General features: G+C 44.0%; 1 protein-coding gene across 1 annotated transcript in view; it reads left to right on the top strand.

Annotated features, from left to right (window-relative positions):
* FBXO41 (F-box protein 41) overlaps positions 1-21,646 on the top strand; it is a gene marked incomplete at both ends in the record, with an annotated part of 49,224 nt that extends 27,578 nt beyond the window's left edge. The window contains 6 exons of the mRNA XM_081332417.1: positions 1,847-1,999; positions 13,349-13,444; positions 14,224-14,342; positions 15,354-15,512; positions 19,447-19,562; positions 21,584-21,646. Of these exons, the coding sequence (XP_081188543.1) occupies positions 1,847-1,999; positions 13,349-13,444; positions 14,224-14,342; positions 15,354-15,512; positions 19,447-19,562; positions 21,584-21,646 (706 nt within the window). The remainder of the gene's footprint in view (positions 1-1,846; positions 2,000-13,348; positions 13,445-14,223; positions 14,343-15,353; positions 15,513-19,446; positions 19,563-21,583) is intronic.
* Positions 21,647-23,391: the final 1,745 nt, after the last annotated feature.

The raw sequence follows: 23,391 nt of genomic DNA, 5'->3' as shown, positions 1-23,391 counted from the left end.
AAAAGGAAGGAAGGAAGGAGAAGAAAGAAAGAGGAAAGAAGGAAGGAAGGAAGAAAGGAAGGAAGGAAGAAAGAAAGAAAGAAAGAAAGAGGGAGGGAAGAAAGAAAGAAAGAAAGAAAGAAAGATAGAAAGAAAGAAAGAAAGAAAGAAAGAAAGAAAGAAAGAAAGAAAGAAAGAAAGAAAGAAAGAAAGAAAGAAAGAAAAAAAGAAAAAAAGAAAAAAAGAAGGAAAGAAAGACCTGGAATTTAGGATGGATGGGTGGCCTGGAAGTTTGGATGGATGAATAGATGAAAGGAGGGAAGGTCTGGAATTTAGGATGGATGGATGGATGGGAGGGAGAGGGAGGGAGGGAGGGAGGAAGGAAGGAAGGAAGGAAGGAAGGAAGGAAGGAAGGAAGGAAGGAAGGAGGGAGGGAGGGAGGGAGGGAGGGAGGGAGGTCTACCTATTCTCCAAAGCACCCAAAGGCAGGACAAGAAGCCACGGATGGAAACTCAAGGCGAGAAGCAAGCTAGAACTAAGGAGAAACTTCCTGACAGTGAGAACAATTAACCAGTGGAACAACCTGCCTCCAGAAGTGGTGAATGCTCCATGACTGGAGGCTTTTAAGAAGAGACTGGACAGTCATTTGTCCGAAATGGTACAGGGTTTGGGGGTTGGACTAGAAGACCTCCGAGGTCCCTTCCAACTCTAATTCTGATAAGACCTGTGGAACGTGGGGAGACTTGCTGTAGGCCCAGTGGCCCCCACTTTTGCTGGTTCAGGAGCGGAGCCATTGACATGTTCCAGGTGGCTGTCCAAAGACCATCAGCCACTGCTATTGGCACCAAGGCAGGACGCTAGTTTGGGGGTTCTGGCAAGGACGCATGGGTCTAGAGATTGAATTTTTTCATTGGAGTTTCCATTGGGTTTTCATTTTAATATGATTCTCTGTTCTAAATTTCTTCGCCACTGAGAGTTTCTAGGTGGATAGATGAGCAGCTGTTAATAAACCAAAACTTAATAACATCTAGTGGAAGGATTCCCATCATCCCCAGCCAGCAGGGCTTTCAGGTTGCACAGGGAAGGCTGGAGGCGGTCAGTGACTTGGGGCTAAACGTTTGAATTCACTGTAGGAAATTCTTCTCCAATGTTCGTGGCCAGCTGGACCAATTTCAAAAACATTTATAAACCTTGTTTCCTCCGGAACACTATTTCTCAACTCCAGCAACTTTATAAGCTAGGTGGACTTCAACTCCCAGAATTCCCCAGCCAGCATGCTGCTAAGGAATTCTGGGAGTTGAAGTCTACATGTGCTTCAAAATTCCTACATGGGAATTTTGGGAGTTGAAGTCCACAAGTGCTGGATAAGGAATTCTGGGAGTTGAAGTCCACACGTGCTGGCTGGGGAATTTGGTAACTGAGGTCCACATGTACTTGGTGGGGAATTCTGGGTGTTGAAGTCCACATCTGCTGGCTGGGGAATTCTGGGAATTGAAGTCCACATATCTTAAAATAGCCAAGTTTGGAAAACACGAATTTAAATCATCCCTTTTCCAAATAAATTGCGTTTTAATTTTTTTCCCAGTTTCTCAGCAAATGACACTGTTGTAAGTTGAGAATGTTGAAAATGAAACACAGGATTTCTCAAAGACAACATGTGAACAAATCACAGTAAAAATTAGCCCTGCAGCCGATCAACGTAGTTTCATATTGGTTTAATCCCTGTTTATCTGAAGAGTTTAACTTGGCAGAAAGGCTGACGATGGGCATAAACAAGAGCCATCTTTGAAAGAAAAGCACCAGAGCGACAAGCGGATGTAAAGAATTTATGATTTTCTCTCCCTTTTTGGGGGGATTTGTCTTGTAGGGGGTGCCTCGAAGCAGGACTGGAGTCCTTACTCAAAGCTTCTGGGAGTAACCTCTTGATCCTACGGGTTTCCCACTGCCCCAACATTTTGACGGATCGCTCCCTCTGGCTGGCCAGCTGCTACTGCCGAGCTCTTCAAGCTGTCACCTATCGGTAAGCGGGTGCCGTTGGGGGCGTCCAACCAAACCAGAGTTTCTCATTCCGACTGACCATGTTTGGCTGGCCAACCTCAGTTCAAGATTGGCCAAACGGTCATAAGTCAAAAATGTCTTTCTAGCAAAATTGAGCTGCTGAAGGCAAAACCAGGGGCAGAGTCAAGAGAGGAATAAGCCTGGAATCCTTACGTTGTTCCCGCAAGTTACAAGCAGTCCTCGACTTACAACCATTCGTTTAGCGACCGTTCCAAGTTACAGCGGCGCTGAAAAAAGGGATTTACGACCCTTTTCCGTGCTTACAACCGTTGCAGCATCCCCGTGGTCAATCAAAATTTGGAGGCTCGGCAACTGGCCTGTATTTATGACGGTTGCAGTGTCCTGCGGTCATATGACCATCTTTCGTGACTAGCAAAGTCAGCGGGAAAGGCAGATGCACTTAACAACCGTATTACTCACTAAACAACTGCAGGGATTCGCTTAACGACTAAACCACACGTTCAGTGACCCTTCGCAGTTACAACAGCCCTGAAAAAAAAGAAGAAATGACTTGTGACCATTTTTCACACTTACGACCATTAGAGCATCCCCCCTGGGGTCACGTGATCCATATTCAGACGCTTGGCAACCGACTCATACTTATGTCGGCTGCCGTGTCCTGGGGTCAAGTGATCCCTTTTTGACGAGCAAAATCAAGGGGGAAGCCAGATTCACTTAACGACCGTGTTCATAACTTAACACCGCAGCGATTCACTTAACAAATGGGAGATCGTAAAATCGAGGCAAAACTGCCTGGCTTAGCAACAGAAAGGTCGGGCTCCGTGGCAGTTGTAAGCCGAGGACTACCTATATTACATCCTCTTATTTGGGAACAGGAGGAGCACCCACCCCACCAGTTGTGTTCCCGGTGTGTTGTGCCGCAGATTTGAAGCAACACTCCCAAGAGACAGAATCTGAATCCCAGGGAGGACAATGGCGGAGTTGGCAGCGATGCCACCCAGACAGTCCCGGGCACAATGCGGAGAAGAGAGAGGCTGTGTGAAATAATCACACAGCCTTTACTCTCTCCGCCGGGGCTGGAGAAAAAGCAAGAGAACAAAAGATTGGGGTGGCGGCACCCCCCCCCCCGGGCTCCCTCATCAGGACTTCATTCCTGGCACACTTGGCATTGCCGAGGAGCCGAGCGCTCCTGTGGGTTGCGATGGGCTGTTGTGCTGTCATGTTTGGAGGGAGACACCTTGTAATTAGCCCAGCTGGATTCAATCCCTCAGATGGTTTAGGAAGGGAGGGGGGAAAAAGGGGGAGGGGAAGCAGCTCTTAAAATATATATTAAAAAGTAAAGGTTCCCCCACACACGCGTGCTAGTCGTTTCCGACTCTAGGGGCCGGTGCTCGTCTCCGTTTCAAAGCCGAAGAGCCAGCGCTTGTCCGAGGACGTCTCCGTGGTCATGTGGCCGGCATGACTAGACGCCAAAGGCACACGGAACGCTGTTGCCTTCCCACCGTAGAGGTCCCTATTTTTCTACTTGCATTTTTACGTGCTTTCGAACTGCTAGGTTGGCAGAAGCTGGGACGAGTAACAGGCGCTCAACTCTGTTACGCGGCACTCGGGATTCGACCCGCCAAACTGCCGACCTTCTGATCGACAAGCTCAGCGTCCTAACCCACTGAGCCACCACGTCCCTTTCTTAAAATATAGAATCAAAGAATAACAGAGTGGGAAGGGAGCGTGGAGGTCATCTAGTCCAACCCGCTGCTCAGGCAGGAAACCCTATGCCATTTTCAGGCAAACGGCTATCCAACCTCTTCTTGAAAACGTTGCCCTGCAACGTTATGTCTGCAGGTAAAGTCCTCGAACCTACGACCCCAAAGAGACCAACATTTCTGTTGCTAAGCAAGACATGTGTGAAGTGAATTTTGCCCCCATCTTAACGGCCTTTATTGCCGCAGCGGTTAAATTAGTTAACACGGTGGTTGAGTTGAGTCTGGCTTCCGCGCGGCTGTGGTTCAGAAGGTCGCAAAAGGGGATCACGTGATCCTGGGGCACGGCAACCGTCGCAAATAGGAATCAGTCGTCAGACATCTGAATTTTCATCACGTGACCTTGGGGATGCCGCAACGGTCATAAGTGTGAAAAATGGTCCTAAGTCTTTTTTTTTTTTCCTTCTTCATTGCTGTTGTAACGGCACTAAAGGAATCGTTATAAGTCAAGGACTGGCCTGTAATTTTTTTTTTTTCAGATTTTTGAGATTTGTCTGTTTTGGGGGTCCTTTATGGGGCTGGAGGCTGAACTTTGCAAAAAATAAATAAATAAATCACGTCAGCGTTTTGGAATCTGCTCTGGACCATTACACACACACACACACACACACACACACCCATCCTGGACAGTTTTGCATTTTTGGAAAAAAGAAAAGGGCTCCCAATGACTTTGAAATGAACGGCTGGGTGGGGCAGGATAAGGGGCTAGGAGGCTGGGGAGGAAAAGAGGGGTCTTTTTAAAGCGTGCATGGCAATGCCTTGTGGGTAAAGGAGCAAGTATAGGAAGGAGGGGAAAATGAGAAAAGGTTTTATTTATCTCCTATGATATGAGAACTCGGGGCCTTTCTTGAGAGAGAAACTTTTAGAGCAGTGTTTTTCAAACGTGGTCCCTTTAAAATGGGTGGACTTCAACTCCCAGAATTCCTCAGCCAGCCAAGCAAAGCTGGCTGAGGAATTCTGGGAATTGAAGTTACGCCCCTCTTCAAGTGACCACGTTTGGAAAAAAAAACTGCTCCAGTTTTTTTGCTTTGGGGTGTTTGAGCTTTGGGCAGAAAAGTGATATTTATACATTGTATATTTAATCATTTATAAAGGCAGTCCTCAACTTTACGACAGTTCATTTCGTGACCGTTCAAAGTTACAGCGGCAGTGAAAAGAGTGACTTAGGACCGGTTCTCACACTTAACGACCGTTGCAGCATTCCCGTGGTCACGTGATCAGAATTTGGATGCTTGGCAACCGGTTCACATTTATGACGGTCGCAGTGTCTCCCAGGGTCACGTGATCCCCTTTTGCGACCTTCGGACAAACAAAGTCAAAGGGGGAGGCTGGGCACACTGTTCCTAACTTATCAACTGCAGTGATTCACTTAACGACCGTGGCAAGAAAGGTGGTGCAATGGGGCAAAACTCACTTGACAAATGTCTCACTTGACAGAAATTTTGGGTTCAATTGTTGTCGTAAGTCAAGGACTTACCTGTACTTGGTTTTAATGGCTGGCGTGCGAAGATCCAGAGTATGTCAGAGTATGCCATTTGTCTGAAATGGTACAGGGTTTCCGGCCTGAGCAGGGGGTTGGACTGGATGACCTCCAAGGTCCCTTCCAACTTTATGATTGTTGTTGTTGTTGTTGTTGTTGTTGTTAGGCAGGAGCATCTATAGGACACAGTGAAAAAAAATTAAGATGGCAGCCACAACAGTGTTGCCGTAGTTTCCGCCCGTTTTTAGGAGAGGTCCTCACACTTACGACCGTCTCCACAATCACACTGTCAAAATTCAGGCACTCGGCAAGGGACTCATATTTATGACGGTCGCAGTGTCCTGTGGTCACATGATCCCCTTCTGCAAGCAAAGTCAAGAGGGAAATCCAGATTCTCTTAACGACTGTGTTACTAACTTAACAACCGCAGTGCTTCAGTTAACAACTGGTTGTAAAACGGGCCAAAATTCACTAAGCTGTCTCTCTTAGCAACAGAAACTTTGGGCTGAATTACGGTCGTAAACTGAGGACTACCTGTACGGTAGTCGTTCTCAATACCGAGGTTCGATCCGATTCAGGACTTCCTTTTCCCTCCGTGATTCAGGCGTGGGAGATTATATTAATTGCATCGTTGCCTGTTTGCGAAGCCTCTGAGTCATTTGCTGTGCCGTTGTGTTTCTGCCGGAGGAAATTTGTGGCAGAGACAACAAGGCGCTTGTCAAGGGCTTGAGGTGGCATTCAGACATGACACTGCTTCTAAGAATAGAGAGTGCCGGGGACACAGAGCTGGCAGAAGGGAGGAGAGGCTGGAACAATTTCTCCACTGCCGAATCTTCCAGAGCAGATTGTGCAAAAGCAAACAGACAGCACACAACACACACACACACACACACACACACATACATACGAGACATCTGCTGGGTTGGCATCTCAGTTCCTGCCATCCTTACTCAGCCAGCCTGGAGATTAATTCATGGTTGGCATCTATGAGGGCATCATGTGTGGGCAACCTGCTCTAGAGACCTTCAATCTAGCCCTTTCCTGGTCCTTTTTTGCCCACCTCGAGCTTTTGGTGAGGTAGAACCTGGACCAGAACATGGTCAGGTCCTCGGAAGTTGCTCTCCAGTTAAAGGTGGAGGAGGTGACTTCGTGTAGGTGACCTCTGAGTAGGAAGAGCCGTGTTCCCCGCTTGCAAGTCGGGAAGCATCTCCACAGGTGAGAAGAATCCAGAGATGAGGTTGAAGAACTGTGAAAACATTCTTTAAGCTTGGGACATGAAGAAACCTAGCTTTTTTCAAAGGTCACCTCTGGGACTCTAGAACATCTGCCGAAGACGCAGATGTTGCTGAATTAGGCCACTCCATCCATTCTACTTGAGCAACATCTGAAGAAGCAAAGATCTCCCAACGTCTGAAGGACTTTAGGTCTCCTGTTTTTGTAGTCTTACCCAGGTGGATATGTCCGTGTTCTTGATGTTTTGGTCGTCCTGGACAACCAAGATGGAGAGTCACGAGGGTGCTACAGAAAGTTGGTTTCTATCATCTCATCTCATCTCGTAAAAAATGATCTTATACAACCATTATTCAATGAAGACACAGATAATAATAGTAATCCAGTTGGAAGGGACCTTGGAGGTCATCTAGTCCAACCCCCTGCTCAGGCAGGGAAGCTTATACCATTTCAGACAAAGGGCTGTCCAGTCTCTTCTTTAAAACCTCCACTGTTGGAGCATTCACAGCTTCTAGAGGCAGGTTGTGTTGTGATTCAGCAGTCAGCCTGTGGTTCCGGCAGCTGAGTCGGATGATTCTGAAGAGGAGGAGGAGGAGGAGGGGTTTGGAGAGCCTTTGGTGTCAGAGGAAGGTTCTGATGCACTGCAGGACTCTCAGCCTGGCCCCTCCCGTCTTGTTCCTCCTCAGACCCAGCTGTGTGAGCACGAGGGATTGGAAGAAGACGATCCACAGCTGGCTCCGTTCAGGGACGCTAGGAGCAGGAGGCAATCTAGCAGAGCAGAACAGAGGAAAGCAATGAGGCAACTCGGGAGAAGGCAATGAGAACCCACCCCTTGGGACTGCTGATAAAAGGGGAAGGTGGGGGAGGTGCTGGTTGCTGAAGGCAACCGTTAGAAGATCTTCTGCTAGAGTCCTGGTCTGTTATTCTTGTTTAACTCTTGTTTAACCTTTTGGTTTAACTTTTGTTTGAACTCTTTGTAAATAAATTTGGTTGGGTTTTTTCCAGCCTGTTGATTATAAAAAGGGGTTGTCCCTGACATTCAAACAGGGCCGGTCATAGGCTGGAACAGAACAGGTTGTTCAGGAAGTTTCTCCTTAGTTCTAGGTTGCTCCTCTCTTTGGTTCGTTTCCATCCGTTGCTTCTTGTCCTGCCTTTGGGCGCTTTGGAGGATAGCTTGAGTCCCTCTTCTTTGGGGAAGCCCCTGAGATACTGGAAGACTGCTATCCTGTCACCCCTCGTCCTTCTCTTCATTAAACTACTAGACATACCCAATTCCAGCAACCGTTCCTCGTATGTTTTAGCCTCCAGTCCCCTGATCATCTTTGTTGCTCTTCTCTGCACTCTTTCTATAAACTAACCAAAGATGGAAGCAACCTAGAACTAAGGAGAAACTTCCTGACAGTTAGAACAATTAACCAGTGGAACAATTAACCAGTGGAACAACCTGCCTCCAGATGTTGTGAATGCTTCAACACTGGATGTTTTTTAAAAGATTCTATCCATTCCATTCCATTCCATTCTATTCTATTCTATTCTATTCTATTCTATTCTATTCTATTCTATTCTATTCTATTCTATTCTATTCTAATTCTTTCCTATTGTTAATTCTATTCTATTCTATTCTATTCTATTCTATTCTATTCTATTCTATTCTATTCTAATTCTTTCCTATTGTTAATTCTATTCTATTCTATTCTATTCTATTCTATTCTATTCTATTCTATTCTATTCTATTCTATTCTATTCTAATTCTTTCCTATTGTTAATTCTATTCTATTCTATTCTATTCTATTCTATTCTATTCTATTCTATTCTATTCTATTCTATTCTAATTCTTTCCTATTGTTAATTCTATTCTATTCTATTCTATTTTATTCTATTCTATTCTAATTCTTTCCTATTGTTAATTCTATTCTATTCTATTCTATTCTATTCTATTCTATTCTATTCTATTCTATTCTATTCTATTCTAATTCTTTCCTATTGTTAATTCTATTCTATTCTATTCTATTCTATTCTATTCTATTCTATTCTATTCTATTCTATTCTATTCTATTCTATTCTATTCTATTCTATTCTATTCTATTCTATTCTATTCCATTCCATTCTATTCTATTCTATTCTATTCTATTCTATTCATTCTTTCCTATTGTCTATTCTATTCTATTCTATTCTATTCTATTCTATTCTATTCTATTCTATTCTATTCTATTCTATTCTATTCTATTCTATTCTTTTCCAATATCTATTCTATTCTATTCTATTCTATTCTATTCTATTCTATTCTATTCTATTCTATTCTATTCTTTTCTATTCTATTCTATTCTATTCTATTCTATTCTATTCTATTCTATTCTATTCTATTTCTTTCCTATTGTTAATTCTATTCTATTCTATTCTATTCTATTCTATTCTATTCTATTCTATTCTATTCTATTCTATTCTATTCTATTCTATTCTATTCTATTCTATTCTATTCTTTTCCAATATCTATTCTATTCTATTCTATTCTATTCTATTCTATTCTATTCTATTCTATTCTATTCTATTCTATTCTATTCTATTCTATTCTATTCATTCTTTCCTATTGTTTATTCTATTCTATTCTATTCTATTCTATTCTATTCTATTCTATTCTATTCTATTCTATTCTATTCTATTCTATTCTATTCTATTCTTTTCCAATATCTATTCTATTCTATTCTATTCTATTCTATTCTATTCTATTCTATTCTATTCTATTCTATTCTATTCTATTCTTTTCCAATATCTATTCTATTCTATTCTATTCTATTCTATTCTATTCTATTCTATTCTATTCTATTCTATTCTATTCTATTCTATTCTATTCTATTCTATTCTATTCCAATATCTATTTTATTCTATTCTATTCTATTCTAATTCTTTCCTATTGTTAATTCTATTCTATTCTATTCTATTCTATTCTATTCTATTCTATTCTATTCTATTCTATTCTATTCTATTCTATTCTATTCTATTCCATTCCAATATCTATTTTATTCTATTCTATTCTATTCTAATTCTTTCCTATTGTTAATTCTATTCTATTCTATTCTATTCTATTCTATTCTATTCTATTCTATTCTATTCTATTCTATTCTATTCTATTCTATTCTATTCTATTCCATTCCATTCCATTCCATTCCATTCCATTTCACATATTCTATTCTATTCTATTCTATTCTATTCTATTCTATTCTATTCTATTCTATTCTATTCTATTCTATTCTATTCTATTCTATTCTATTCTATTCTATTCTATTCCATTCCAATATCTATTTTATTCTATTCTATTCTATTCTAATTCTTTCCTATTGTTAATTCTATTCTATTCTATTCTATTCTATTCTATTCTATTCTATTCTATTCTATTCTATTCTATTCTATTCTATTCTATTCTATTCTATTCTATTCTATTCTATTCTATTCTATTCTATTCTATTCTATTCTATTCTATTCTTCTTAGTGCTCTAGTGAGGTACATCTCCAGCCTTGTCTGGAGATGTTAAAGGTAGGACCATGTGCAGGACAAAAAGTATATGCTAGATCACTTGACTTCTACAACCTTTTTTGCTGTACAGGATGTGGTCCCCCCCCCCCAATTATGCAAGACCAAGGTAACGTTGGTGAATCAAGAGAGCTGCAGCTTAGAAGTTCTGGAGATGATCCCAGATCAGAGATCAGAGCATGGGAATGTACCTGGAACGCCGGAATATCACAGCCACTCTGGATAGATGCTAGTACTGGATTACACAGATGGTCCTCAACTTACAACAATTCATTTAGTGACCATTTGAAGTTACAAAGGCACTGGAAAAAAAGGGACCTATAACCATTTTTCACACTTACAACCACGTGATCAAAATTCGGACGCTTGGCAACTGACTCCTATTTAGTGTCAAGTGATCCGCTTTGGCGACCGTCTGGCAAGCAAAGTCAACGGGGGAAGCCAGATTCACTTAACGACCGTGAGGCTAACTTAAGAACTGCAGTGTTTCACAAAGCCAAGGCGGGAAGGACGGTCATAAAATGGGACAAAACTCATTTAACAACTGTTGCTAAATGCTAGACTCAATGGTCAAACGTGGCCCTTTTATGACTTGTGGACTTCAACTCCCAGAATTCCTCAGCCAGGCATGCTGGCTGAGGAATTCTGGGAGTTGAAGTCCACTCCTCTTAAAGTCTACATCAGGGGTCTTCAAACTTGGCCCTTTTAGGACTTGTGGACTTCGACTCCCAGAATTCCTCAGCCAGGCACGCTGGCTGAGGAATTCTGGGAGTTGAAGTCCACTCCTCTTAAAGGTCTATGTCAGGGGTCTTCAAACTTGGCCCTTTTAGGACTTGTGGACTTCGACTCCCAGAATTCCTCAGCCAGGCACGCTGGCTGAGGAATTCTGGGAGTTGAAGTCCACTCCTCTTAAAGTCTACATCAGGGGGTCTTCAAACTTGGCCCTTTTAGGACTTGTGGACTTCGACTCCCAGAATTCCTCAGCCAGGCACGCTGGCTGAGGAATTCTGGGAGTTGAAGTCCACTCCTCTTAAAGTCTACATCAGGGGGTCTTCAAACTTGGCCCTTTGAGGACTTGTGGAGTTCGACTCCCAGAATTCCTCAGCCAGGCACGCTGGCTGAGGAATTCTGGGAGTTGAAGTCCACTCCTCTTAAAGTTTACATCAGGGGTCTTCAAACTTGGCCCTTTGAGGACTTGTGGACTTCGACTCCCAGAATTCCTCAGCCAGGCACGCTGGCTGAGGAATTCTGGGAGTTGAAGTCCACTCCTCTTAAAGTTTACATGAGGGGCCTTCAAACTTGGCCCTTTGAGGACTTGTGGAGTTCGACTCCCAGAATCCCTCAGCCAGGCACGCTGGCTGAGGAATTCTGGGAGTTGAAGTCCACTCCTCTTAAAGTTTACATGAGGGGCCTTCAAACTTGGCCCTTTGAGGACTTGTGGAGTTCGACTCCCAGAATTCCTCAGCCAGGCACGCTGGCTGAGGAATTCTGGGAGTTGAAGTCCACAAATCATCAAAGGGCCATATTTGAAGACCACTGCTGAATGGTGTCAGGCTGAACGATCTGGCTTGGAGCAAGGCCTTGCATTAGATCAGTGGTCCTTCTGGGTGCAAACCTCCCATCCTCCACTTCCTCCCTTTCCTCCCTCTTTTTTTCACTCTGGACAGACAGGTGTACCTACACAGCTTGGCAGCCTTCTAATCTGCCCGGATGACTCATCCCTTTAATTAAGGCCACACCAAACAATCCAGGAGCCTTGGCAGGCATCTCCGGGAGAGGCATTTTTCTAGATAATTCACGCCTGTTTATTTTTAGGCTCTTCTCTAGCCTGGAACTGGGTCATGCAAAAAGCCAAGCTCGTTTTATAAAGGTTATTTTTATTAATTGATTGATTTGCCACCTCTAAGACTCATGGGGATGGGTGGGAATTTATAACGCTTACCGTTTTAGGGAGAGAAAGGGGCCGGAGATGCATGAGGCGTTCCCAATCTCATAACAGGAGCCGGCAACTTCCCAGAAAGTTTTAATTCAGTTTTCATTTAAGCTGGTTGTCATCTGTGTGGCCCCTTTCATCATGCAGGAAGATGCAAGGCACTTCCTATCGGACGGGGGTGTACTGATTTGGATACCCCCAAATCTATCACGGAGAGCACCCCTTTGTTTTGCCCTATCATGGGATGGCGGTCAACTGGAAATGGGGTCCTAGGTACTCTCTGAGCTTGATTATTTTCTTGCAGATGTTGCATTACCCAGCTAGGTAACATCATCAGTGCTAGAAGGAAGGGGGTTTTGCAGAGGGGAGGGGAGGGAGGAGGAGGAGGAAGAGGAGGAGGAGGAGGAGGAAGAGGAGCAGGAGGAGGAGGAGGAGGAGGAGGAGGAGGAGGACTGTGCGGTCCTTGGTGCTCTCTGAGATTGGTAGTTTTGTTGCAGATGTTTCATTACCCGACTAAGTAACATTATCAATGCTAAAAAGGAGTGGGGTTTGCAAAGAGGAGGAGGAGGAGGAGGAGGAGGAGGAGGAGGAGGACTGTGAGGTTCATGATACTTTCTAAGCTTGGTTGTTTCCTTGCAGACGTTTCATTACCCAACTAGGTAACGTCATCAGTGCTAGAAATGCTGGGGTGTGCTTGCGTGGCTTGCCTTGTCAATATTGGTGGGAGAAATCTTGGTGATTCTTCAATTAGGCTGTTGTTTACTGCTGGGTTGTTGGTCTGAATTGGAAGTTCCTTGATTTTTTTTGGGGGGGGGGTGTTTGTTAATGGCTTGGTTGTTGGTCTAGTCTGGGTGTTGATTGCTGTCAAGAAGGTGGTGTCATCTTTTTGTTTCCTTTGTAGGTTTTCCCTGTTCACTTTCGAATAGCGTGCAAATGTTATTTATCTCTACATGCCAGTTGATGGCTGATTTGTCTGAGTATCAGGCATCCAGGAATTCTCTAGCATTTTTTTCGGGGGTGGGATTTAGCTTGGTCCAGGATACTCCTCGTTTCTCAGCTGACACTGTGGTGAAGTCTGTCCATATTTTGTGGCAATTAAGGAGTTTCCATCCTGTCTTCCAACTTCTAGTAAGTCTGGCTTATTGAGAAACAAGCACAGCCGACCTCTGGGAATATACAGATCAGGCAACTGCTGACCCACAAAATTAAGTTGCAAATCAATTCTCTCCAACTCTGCTCTCGTTTTGTGATATATATATATATATATATATATATTTTGGGGGAAAAATAGACAAATATGAGCATTTGTTTCCACACGCAGCTCCTCTACCAGACCCATCTGTGGATCTCTTTCCCTAATCTGTGCCAATTTTCCCAGAAAAATTCATCTTTTGCTTCCTTCTATTTTCCCGGTCCAGGAGCTCCACCGATCCTGTGGGCCACGAAGTCATCTGGGCCTTGGGAGCAGGTTGCCGAGACATCATCTCGCTTCAGGTGGCACCCCTTCATCCGTGGTAAGAGGCACCCCCGGACATTCACATGTCTGCTTTCTCTTTTTCGACACCCCCCCACCCCACCCCACCCCCTGCTCGCTGGAGCTCAAGCTATAAAGATGCTCCAAACAGCTCCGTTGACAAGTTCTCTTCCTAATGCAGGGATAAGCGACCTTGGCTCTTTTATGACTGGTGGACTTCAACTCCCAGAATTCCTCAGCCAGCCACGGTGAGGGAAAAGAGAGAAGTTTCCAAGCTGAGCCATGGCTGGCTCAGGAATTCTGGGAGTTGAAGCCCACCAGTCATAAAAGAGCCAAGGTGGCCTATCCCTGGCCTAGGCCTAGGCTGCTTTATGACTTGTGGACTTCAACTCCCAGAATTCCTGAGCCAAACATCCTAAGGGAAAAGGGAGAGGTTTCCAAGCTGAGCCATGCTGGCTCAGGAATTCTGGGAGTTGAAGTCCACAAGTCGTGAAGGGGCCATAGTTTCCCCCATGCTGGCTCAGGAATTCTGGGAGTTGAAGTCCACGAATCATCAAAGAGCCAAGGTTGCCTACCCCTGGCCTAGGCCTAGGCTGCTTTATGACTGGTGGACTTCAACTCCCAGAATTCCTGAGCCAGCCATGCTGAAGGGAAAGGGAGAGGTTTCCAAGCTGAGCCATGCTGGCTCGGGAACTCTGGGAGTTGAAGTCCACGAGTCATAAAAGAGCCATGGTTGCCTACCCTGTCCTAATGGGTATCTCCATGACGTGATATTCACGATTAGCTTCTTGTCTCTCTTCTTTCAAAAATGCTTTCCAGCCAACAACCCACCAGGTTTAGCAACCGTTGTCTGCAGATGATTGGGCGTTGCTGGCCACACTTGAGAGCGCTGGGTGTCGGAGGAGCTGGCTGCGGCCTGCAAGGACTGGCTTCCTTAGGTGAGTCCAGATTTGGGGCCGTTTCTGGCCCAGGAAGAAGGAAGGAAAAGAGACAGGAGCTTTTCTCATGTCTTCAGACTGAACGTGGTTGAAGGCAGGGATGTCCAAACTTGGCCATTTTAAGACCTGTGACTACCCTGGTGTGCAAGGACCGTCTCCTCTTGACCCCCCTGGTGTGCAAGACCGTGTCCTCTGGACCCCCCTGGTGTGCAAGGACCGTGTCCTCTTGATCCCCCTGGTGTGCAAGGACCGTGGCCTCTGGACCCCCCTAGTGTGCAAGGACCGTGGCCTCTGGACCCCCCTAGTGTGCAAGGACCGTGGCCTCTTGATCCGTAGTGTGCAAGGACCGTGGCCTGTGGACCCCCTAGTGTGCAAGGACCGTGGCCTCTTGATCCGTAGTGTGCAAGGACCGTGGCCTGTGGACCCCCTAGTGTGCAAGGACCGTGGCCTCTTGATCCGTAGTGTGCAAGGACCGTGGCCTGTGGACCCCCCTAGTGTGCAAGGACCGTGGCCTCTTGATCCCCCTAGTGTGCAAGGACTGTGTCCTCTTGACCCCCCTAGTGTGCAAGGACCGTGTCCTCTTGATCCCCCTGGTGTGCAAGGACTGTGTCCTCTTGACCCCCCTAGTGTGCAAGGACCGTGGCCTGTGGACCCCCCTAGTGTGCAAGGACTGTGTCCTCTTGACCCCCCTAGTGTGCAAGGACTGTGTCCTCTTGATCCCCCTGGTGTGCAAGGACCGTGTCCTCTTGATCCCCCTGGTGTGCAAGGACTGTGTCCTCTTGACCCCCTAGTGTGCAAGGACCGTGGCCTCTGGACCCCCCTGGTGTGCAACGACCGTCCCCCTCTGGACCCCCCTGGTGTGCAATGACCGTCTCCTCTGGACCCCCCTGGTGTGCAAGGACCATCCCCCTCTTGATGCCCTAGTGCGCAAGGGCCGTCCCCCTCTGGACCCCCCTGGTGTGCAAGGACCACGGCCGGCCTGACTCTCCAATGGTTTTTCTCTCCCATCAGCCCGGAACTGCATGCGTCTTCAGGTGCTGGAGCTGGACCACGTGACGGAGGTCAACCAGGAGGTGGCGGCCGAGGTGTGTCGGGAAGGCTTGAAAGGCCTGGAGATGCTGGTTCTCACGTCCACCCCGGTCACCCCAAAAGCCTTACTGCATTTCAACAGTGAGTGGCAGCTCAGGAAGGAGGGGGGGGCTGGAAGTGGGGGGGCATCTTTCATTTCTGCCTGAGGGGACGGAAACGGTATTGGCTGCGAAAAGTGGAGTACGTAAATCTGGGCCAGGCCACTAGGTGGCAGCAAACAGCCAGCCCAGGGATGTCCAACTTGGGCGACTTTAAGACCTGCGGACTTCAACTCCCAGAATTCCCCAGCCAGCCATGCTGTCGAAGTCCGCAGGTCTTAAAGTGGTCAAGGGTGGACCCCGGGTTAGAGTTTTGTGTGTCCTTTCACTGACATCTACTGTAGAGGTCACCTGGATAGGGAAGCCCAGATACAGGCAGTCCTTGATTTACGACTGGCCGTTTAGTGACCATTCAAAATTACAACCTATCTGAAAAACCGCATTTATCAGCCAGATCCAAAATGAGGATGGTCAGCCCTCCATTACACACACACGCACACACACACACACACACGCACACACACACACTGCTCATGTGATGCTTCACAACATGGCCACATTAACAATTGTTGGCGGCAGCCCACAGTCGTGGGACTGGTTTTTTTTTTTTGCAGAAAAGCAGCACTTGCTTCCATTTGGGGGCAAAAATTACGTCTCTAGCGAGTGACCGGTTCCCATTTATGACCCCTGCATTTGCTTAATGACTGATGCAAAAAAAAAAAAAGAGTCGGTCATGTGACTGACTCATTTTATGACCCTCACGACGTACGTCTGTAACAAGCAGGCTCCGTTACAGACGTACGTCAAGGACTAGAGGCAAATCTCAACTTATACCCACAACTGAGTCCAAAATTTATCTTGCTCAGCAAGAGGTTGCTAAGTGAGGTTTCCCCCCCCCGCCCCGTTTTACGACCTTTCTTGCCACGGTTGTTTATCTGGCTTCCCCCCCACTGACTTCGCTTGTCAGAAGGTCACAAAAGGGGGATTACATGACCCCGGGACACGGCAGCCTTGGTGGAGCAGTGGGCTAATGCCTCCTTAAGTAACTCCAGCTGCCTGCAAATTAGTGCAGGTTCGAGTCCCACCAGGCTCAAGGTTGACTCAGCCTTCCATCCTTCCCAGGTAGGTAAAATGAGGACCCAGATTGTTGGGGGCAATTAAGCTGACTTTGTAATAATGCCGCTTGGGGTGTGTGTGAAAGCCCTAACAAGCAGGCATATACATAGAATGAAGGCTACTGCTAAGCTTGTAAGCCGCCCTGAGTCTTCGGAGAAGGGCGGGATATAAATGGAATTAAAATAAAAATAAAATAAAATAAATAAATAAATAAATAAATAAATAAATAAATAAATAAATAAATAAATAAATAAATAAATAAATAAATAAATAGGAGCCAGTTGCCAAGCGTCTGAATTTTGATCATGGGGATGCTGCAACGGCTGTTAAGTGTGAAAAATCAGTTGTAAGTCACTTTTTTCAATGCCCTTGCAACTTTGAGCAGTCATTAAATGAACTGTTGTAAGTCAAGAAACGTTTATATAAGAAGTTGGTGCTTTCAGCATTTTATTTTATCTTCTGCTGTGTTGCCTTTTATTGTTCTTGCTGTTTTTATCTGGGCTGGCGGTTTATATGGGTTTTTTTTTTAATTGTTTCATGGTTTGGGGGATTTTTGTAAGGCGGCTAAACTCCTGTTGAAAGGATAACAAAGCTAATTAAATTAAATTACTCGTGTAAAAGTGCCCAGCAGCCCATCCTCCTTAAAACCAGAGGAATCTGCCCTTCAATCCAAAGATGCTGGGTGCTGATAAAATCTGCAATGAAATCTTCTGTCTACAGATGGATACACAGTGTTGATTAATGGAGTAATTAAAAAAACGGCAGCCCTATTAATTAAATAAAAGAACATCCTTTATTTTCCATTTTGAGAGACCCCAGAGAAACTGACCTGCTGGGAATGAAGCAGCCAAAACCAGAAATAGCAGTTCTTGTCGGCACAAAGAATGAATGGTTGGCGTTACGACCATAATTGGCACTGAAAGTTCTGTCCTTAAGCAATGCAGTCGTTAAGTGAGTCGTGCCCAATTTTACAATCTTTTGCCTGTGGTCCTTAAGCGGCTCACTATGAGATAGATAGATAGATAGATAGATAGATAGATAGATAGATAGATAGATAGATAGATAGATAGATAGATAGATAGATGACAGAAGAGATAGAGATGAGAGATAGATAGATGAGAGAAAAGAGAGAGATGAGATAGCTACATAGCTACATAGATGACATAGAAAAGAGAGATAGAAGAAATAGAGATGATAGATAGATAAATAGATAGATAGATGAGACAGAAGAGAGATGAGATACATAGATGAGAGATGAGAGATAGGAGAAAGATAGAAGAGAGAGATGATAGATAGATAGAAGAGAGAGATGACATAGATAGATACATAGATGAGAAAGATGTGAGATAGAAGAGATAGACATTAGATAGATAGATAGATAGATAGATAGATAGATAGATAGATAGATAGATAGATAGATAGATAGATAGATAGAGATGGATAAATGATAGATAGATATAGATAGAGAGAGAGAGAGAGAGAGAGAGAGAGAGAGAGAGAGAGAGAGATGGATAAATGATAGATAGATAGATAGATAGATAGATAGATAGATAGATAGATGATAGATAGATATAAATAAATTAGAGAGAGAGAGAGAGATGGATAAATGATAGATAGATAGATAGATGATAGATAGATAGAGATGGATAAATGATAGAGAGAGAGAGAGAGAGAGATGGATAAATGATAGATAGATAGATAGATAGATAGATAGATAGATAGATAGATAGATAGATAGATAGATAGATAGAGATAAATTAGAGAGAGAGAGAGAGAGAGAGATGGATAAATGATAGATAGATAGATAGATGATAGATAGATAGATAGATAGATAGATAGATAGATAGATAGATAGATAGATAGATAGATAGATAGATAGATATGGATAAATGATAGATAGATAGATAGATAGATAGATAGATAGATAGATAGATAGAGAGAGAGAGAGAGAGAGAGAGAGATGGATAAATGATAGATAGATAGATGATAGATAGATAGATAGATAGATAGATAGATAGATAGATAGATAGATAGATAGATAGAGATAAATTAGAGAGAGAGAGAGAGAGAGAGAGAGAGAGATGGATAAATGATAGATAGATAGATGATAGATAGATAGATAGATAGATAGATAGATAGATAGATAGATAGATAGATAGATAGATAGATAGAGATGGATAAATGATAGATAGACAGACAGACAGACAGACAGACAGACAGACATAGACATATAGGTAGTCCTCTTCTTATAATCATTTGTTTAGTGGCCATTCGAAGTTACAACAGTACTGAAAAAAAGATTTATGACTAGTTTTCAGACTTACGACCATTGCAGCATCCCAATGGTCTCATAATCAAAATTCCTGTGCTTGGCAACTGGCCCATATTTATGACAGTTGCGCTGTCCTGGGATCATGTGATCATCATCTATAACCTTCCCAGCCAGCTCCCAACAAGCAAAGGCAATAGGGGAAGCCAGGTTCACTTAACAACCTCATGATTCATTTAACGACCGCGCTTCTTTAACAATGGTGGCAAAAAGGTCGTACAATTGGGCACAACTTACTTAACAATTGTCTAAGATAGATAGATAGATAGATAGATAGATAGATAGATAGATAGATAGATAGATAGATAGATAGATATAAATTGTTTGGAGAAACTCTTGCTTCCTACTCCACCTACACCCCGAGGCACTCTGTTGCAAGATGTGTGTATGTCAAAAAAGTCAAGATGGCTCCCACACAATCATGTAATCAAAGACCCACAGGCTTTTATGTGCCTTGTCTTGACGGACGCCATCTTGACTTTTTTGTCCTGGGTGTCCCCAATATCAAACCAAGTTCCCTCTCTCTTTCCAGGTGTCTGCCGGAACCTGAAATCCATTGTGGTCCAAGTTGGGATTGCCGATTACTTTAAGGAACCAAATAGTTCGGAGGCCAAGAAAATGTTTGATGAAATGATCAACAAGCTCCAGGTAAAAGGATTCCTCCATTTGTGGATGATTGATGGGAATGGCGGGTGTATTCTTAGCAGGCCTGCAGCCCTTGAGGGGCAGGGACTAGAAACTTGGGTAGTGCAATGGATTGGGAAAGAGGTCAGAAGAGGCTGAGAAGAGAAACACTTGAGTGCAGAGACTGAAGACAGATGTTGTACTTCCAGCTGCTGCATTCCAAAGGAGGGTTCACCAGATCACTGAGCTTGGCAGTTTTCTTGCAAACGTTTCATTACCCACCTAGGTAATAGCATCAGTGCTCTGTGCATTGGTGATGTTACCTAGTTTAGTAATGAAATATCTGCAAGAAAACCACCAAGCTCACAGAGCATCAAGGACCCCACAGTCGTCGTCGTTGTCATCCTCCTCCTCCTCCTCCTCCTCCTCCTCCTCCTCCTCCTCCTCTCCGCAAACCCCAACCCTTTGCAGCACTGATAATGTTGCCTAATTGGGTGATGAAAAGTCTGCAAGAAAACCACCAAGCTCAGAGAGCATCAAGGACCCCATAGTTCACACCCCACATTTCCACTCATCCTACACAAGTGTCTCTCTGGGGCATGGAGACCATCTTCACCTCCTTGACCCCACCATGGATGCCCCCAACTACTCAAGTCAGCTTAGAGGTGAGATGGTTTTGGTCCAGATAATGGAATGGAATGGAATGATAATAATAGAATAGAATAGAATAGAATATATGAAATAGAATAGCATAGCATAGCATAGCATAGCATAGAATAGAATAGAATAGAATAGAATAGAATAGAATAGAATAGAATAGAATAGAATAGAATAGAATAGAATAGAATAGAATAGAATAGAATAGAATAGAATAGAAAGATTAGATTAGATTGGAATAGAATAGCATAGAATAGAATAGAATAGAATAGAATAGAATAGAATAGAATAGAATAGAATAGAATAGAATAGAATAGAATAGAATAGAATAGAATAGAATAGAATAGAATAGAAAGATTAGATTAGAATAGAATAGAATAGAATAGAATAGAATAGAATAGAATAGAATAGAATAGAATAGAATAGAATAGAATAGAATAGAATAGAATAGAATAATAGAATAGAATAGAATAGAATAGAATAGAATAGAATAGAATAGAATAGAATAGAATAGAATAGAATAGAATAGAATGATTAGATTAGATTAGATTAGATTGGAATAGAATAGAATAGAATAGAATAGAATAGAATAGAATAGAATAGAATAGAATAGAATAGAATAGAATAGAATAGAATAGAATAGAATAGAATAGAATAGAATAGAAAATGGAGTGGAGTGGAGTGGAGTGGAGTGGAGTGGAGTATAGGAAGGGACTTTGAAGGTCTTCTAGTCCAGCCCCCTGCTCAAGCAGGAGAACCTGTACCATCTCAGACAAGTGACTGTCTAGCCTCTTCTTAAAACCCTCCAGTGATGGAGCACCCACGATTTCTGGTGGCAAGCAGTTCCACTGGTTAATCGTCCTCACTGTCAGGAAGTTTCTCCTTAATTCCAGGTTGCTTCTCTCCTCGATTAGTTTCCATCCGTTGCTTCTCATCCTGCCCTCTGTTGCTTTGGAGAATAATTTGAAGGTCGCAGATGTTCTGGCCTTGAGGTCTTCCTAAAGTCCTCCTTGATTGTGGATGGACAATTCTTCCCTTAACCCAAAGGTGCATTTTTTTCAAGAGGCAACTGGAAGTCTTGTTTTTTTCCTTGAAGACGTTTCGCTTCTCATCCCAGAAGCTTCTTCCGTTCTGACTGAATGGTGGGGAATGGAAGGATTTATATTCTTTGCAGTCCTCTGCTCATTGGCGCTCTGACAGCCGGTTGGGGAATCCTTCAGCCAGAATGGAAGAAGCTTCTCGGATGAGAAGCGAAACGTCTTCAAGGGAAAACCAAGGAAGATTTCCAGTTGCCTCTTGGAAAAAAGCAGCTTTGGGACAACCTGGATTGGCTGAGAAGCTCCGTAGACAATTCCCTTACTTCTTCCTCCTTCCTCTTCCTCCTCCAGGCGTTGAAGAAGAGGCCGGGCTTCGCAAAGATTTTACACATTAAGGTGGAATCCGGTTGCTAACCTTGGCGAGGGACAAGCCCGACCAGCCGTCGCTTCTGACATCTTCCGACATCTTCAGTTTTCAAAGACTGTCCGGGATTCCCACCGACAGCCTCACCCTCTTCAGTTGGGGAGGCCGCCAGGCCCAGCTGAGGCCTCCTCATTTTGGAGCAGGTCTCGAGTTCTGGAAGAGACGGGCGGAGGACCTGAGGAACATCAGAGACGATGGTGCTACACCAAGACTGTGCAGGAGAAACATCGTCAACCGTCTCCCTTCTTTTTCTCGCTCGCTTTTCTGGCAGAGGCAGCTGTGCCAACCTCCGCTTTCGAGGGCTGCGTCGTTTTCGTCGTCCTCTCGCGCGCCTAAACCTGGGGCCATTTTCTGCAGGAAGGCCAGCAGCTCAGCAGAGGCAAGGATTCGTGCCGAAAAAAGAGGTTTTGTAGTCCCTCGCTGGGCCCTCCTGCGTTGGACGGGGCCGTGGTTTCCTGCTGCCCAAGAATGCAAAACTCAGCCACTGCAGGCCTCTGTCTGCTTGCTTGCTTTTTTTTTTTTTCAAACCGGCGTTTATTTTGGATTATTATTTTTTTTTAAAAAAAAATTAAGGATGGGTGAGTTTCTACCGTGTAAAGGAACCCAGATCTAACACTGTCACTAATATTTTTTTTTTTTTTTGGAAAGGCTAAAAGCAGCATTAAGCAGAATTTGTCCACTCAAACACCCGGACAGGTAGAATATTGTTCTCCGCAGCCTGGAAATGTAACAGACTATGGCTTAACGGAATCCATATTTTTCCAACTCCAAAGTGAGCATTCACACATGCTCTTCTCCTCTTTTGAGCCAGGATGCTTAACCCTCATCCTGTCCAGGGTGTTTTAAAAAAAAAAAAGCATTTTGTCAGCCTTCGGCTGTCTTTGCTATCAGCCTCTCATCTTTTCTGATAGACTGTAATAAATTGGTTCCGCTCCTGGATGGCAGCTCCAGCATGGAACCCCTGAAATTTGAGACAAGAGCTGGGGGGGGGGGTTTAGAAAAATGGTCTACTTGGATGTAGACATCTCTCTTGAGTAAGGCTGGCTTTGTAAAGAGACACAAGATCCACCAACTTTCTTTCTTTCTTTCTTTCTTACTTTCTTCCATCCTTTCTTTCCTTTCTTTCTTTCTTTCTCTTTGTTCCTTCCTCCCTCCCTCCCTCCTTCTTCCTTCCTTCCTTCCTTCCCTCCTTCCTTTACTTTCTTTCTTTCTTTTTCTTTGTTCCTTCCTCCCTTTCTTTCTTTCTTTCTTTCTTTCTTTCTTTCTTTCTTTCTTTTTCTTTGTTCCTTCCTTCCTCCCTTCCTCTTTCTTTCTTTCCTTCCTTCCTTCCTTTCCTTTTTTCTTTATTTCCTTTCTTTCTTTTCTTGGTTTCTTTTTTCCTTCCTTCCTCCCTCCCTCCCTCCCTCTCTCTCTCTCTCTCTCTCTCTCTCTCTCTCTCTCTCTCTCTCTCTTTCTTTCTTTCTTTCTTTCTTTCTTTCTTTCTTCTTTCTTTCTTCCTTCCTTCCTTCCTTCCCTCTTTCTTTCTTTCTTTCTTTCTTTCTTTCTTTCTTTCTTTCTTTCTTTCTTCCTTCCTTCCTTCCTTCCTTCCTTCCTTCCTTCCTTCCCTCTTTCTTCCTTCCTTCCTTCCTTCCTTCCTTCCTTCCTTCCTTCCTTCCTTCCTTCCTTCCTTCCCTCTTCCTTCCTTCCTTCCTTCCTTCCTTCCTTCCCTTAGCTCTGCAAATGTCCTCTGGACAAA

This window comes from Vipera berus (genome assembly GCF_964194415.1).
Source record: "Vipera berus genome assembly, chromosome: 7".
Lineage (NCBI taxonomy): Eukaryota > Metazoa > Chordata > Lepidosauria > Squamata > Viperidae > Vipera > Vipera berus.
Note: the sequence above shows the minus strand (reverse complement) of the source record. Positions and strands in the feature narration are given on the sequence as shown.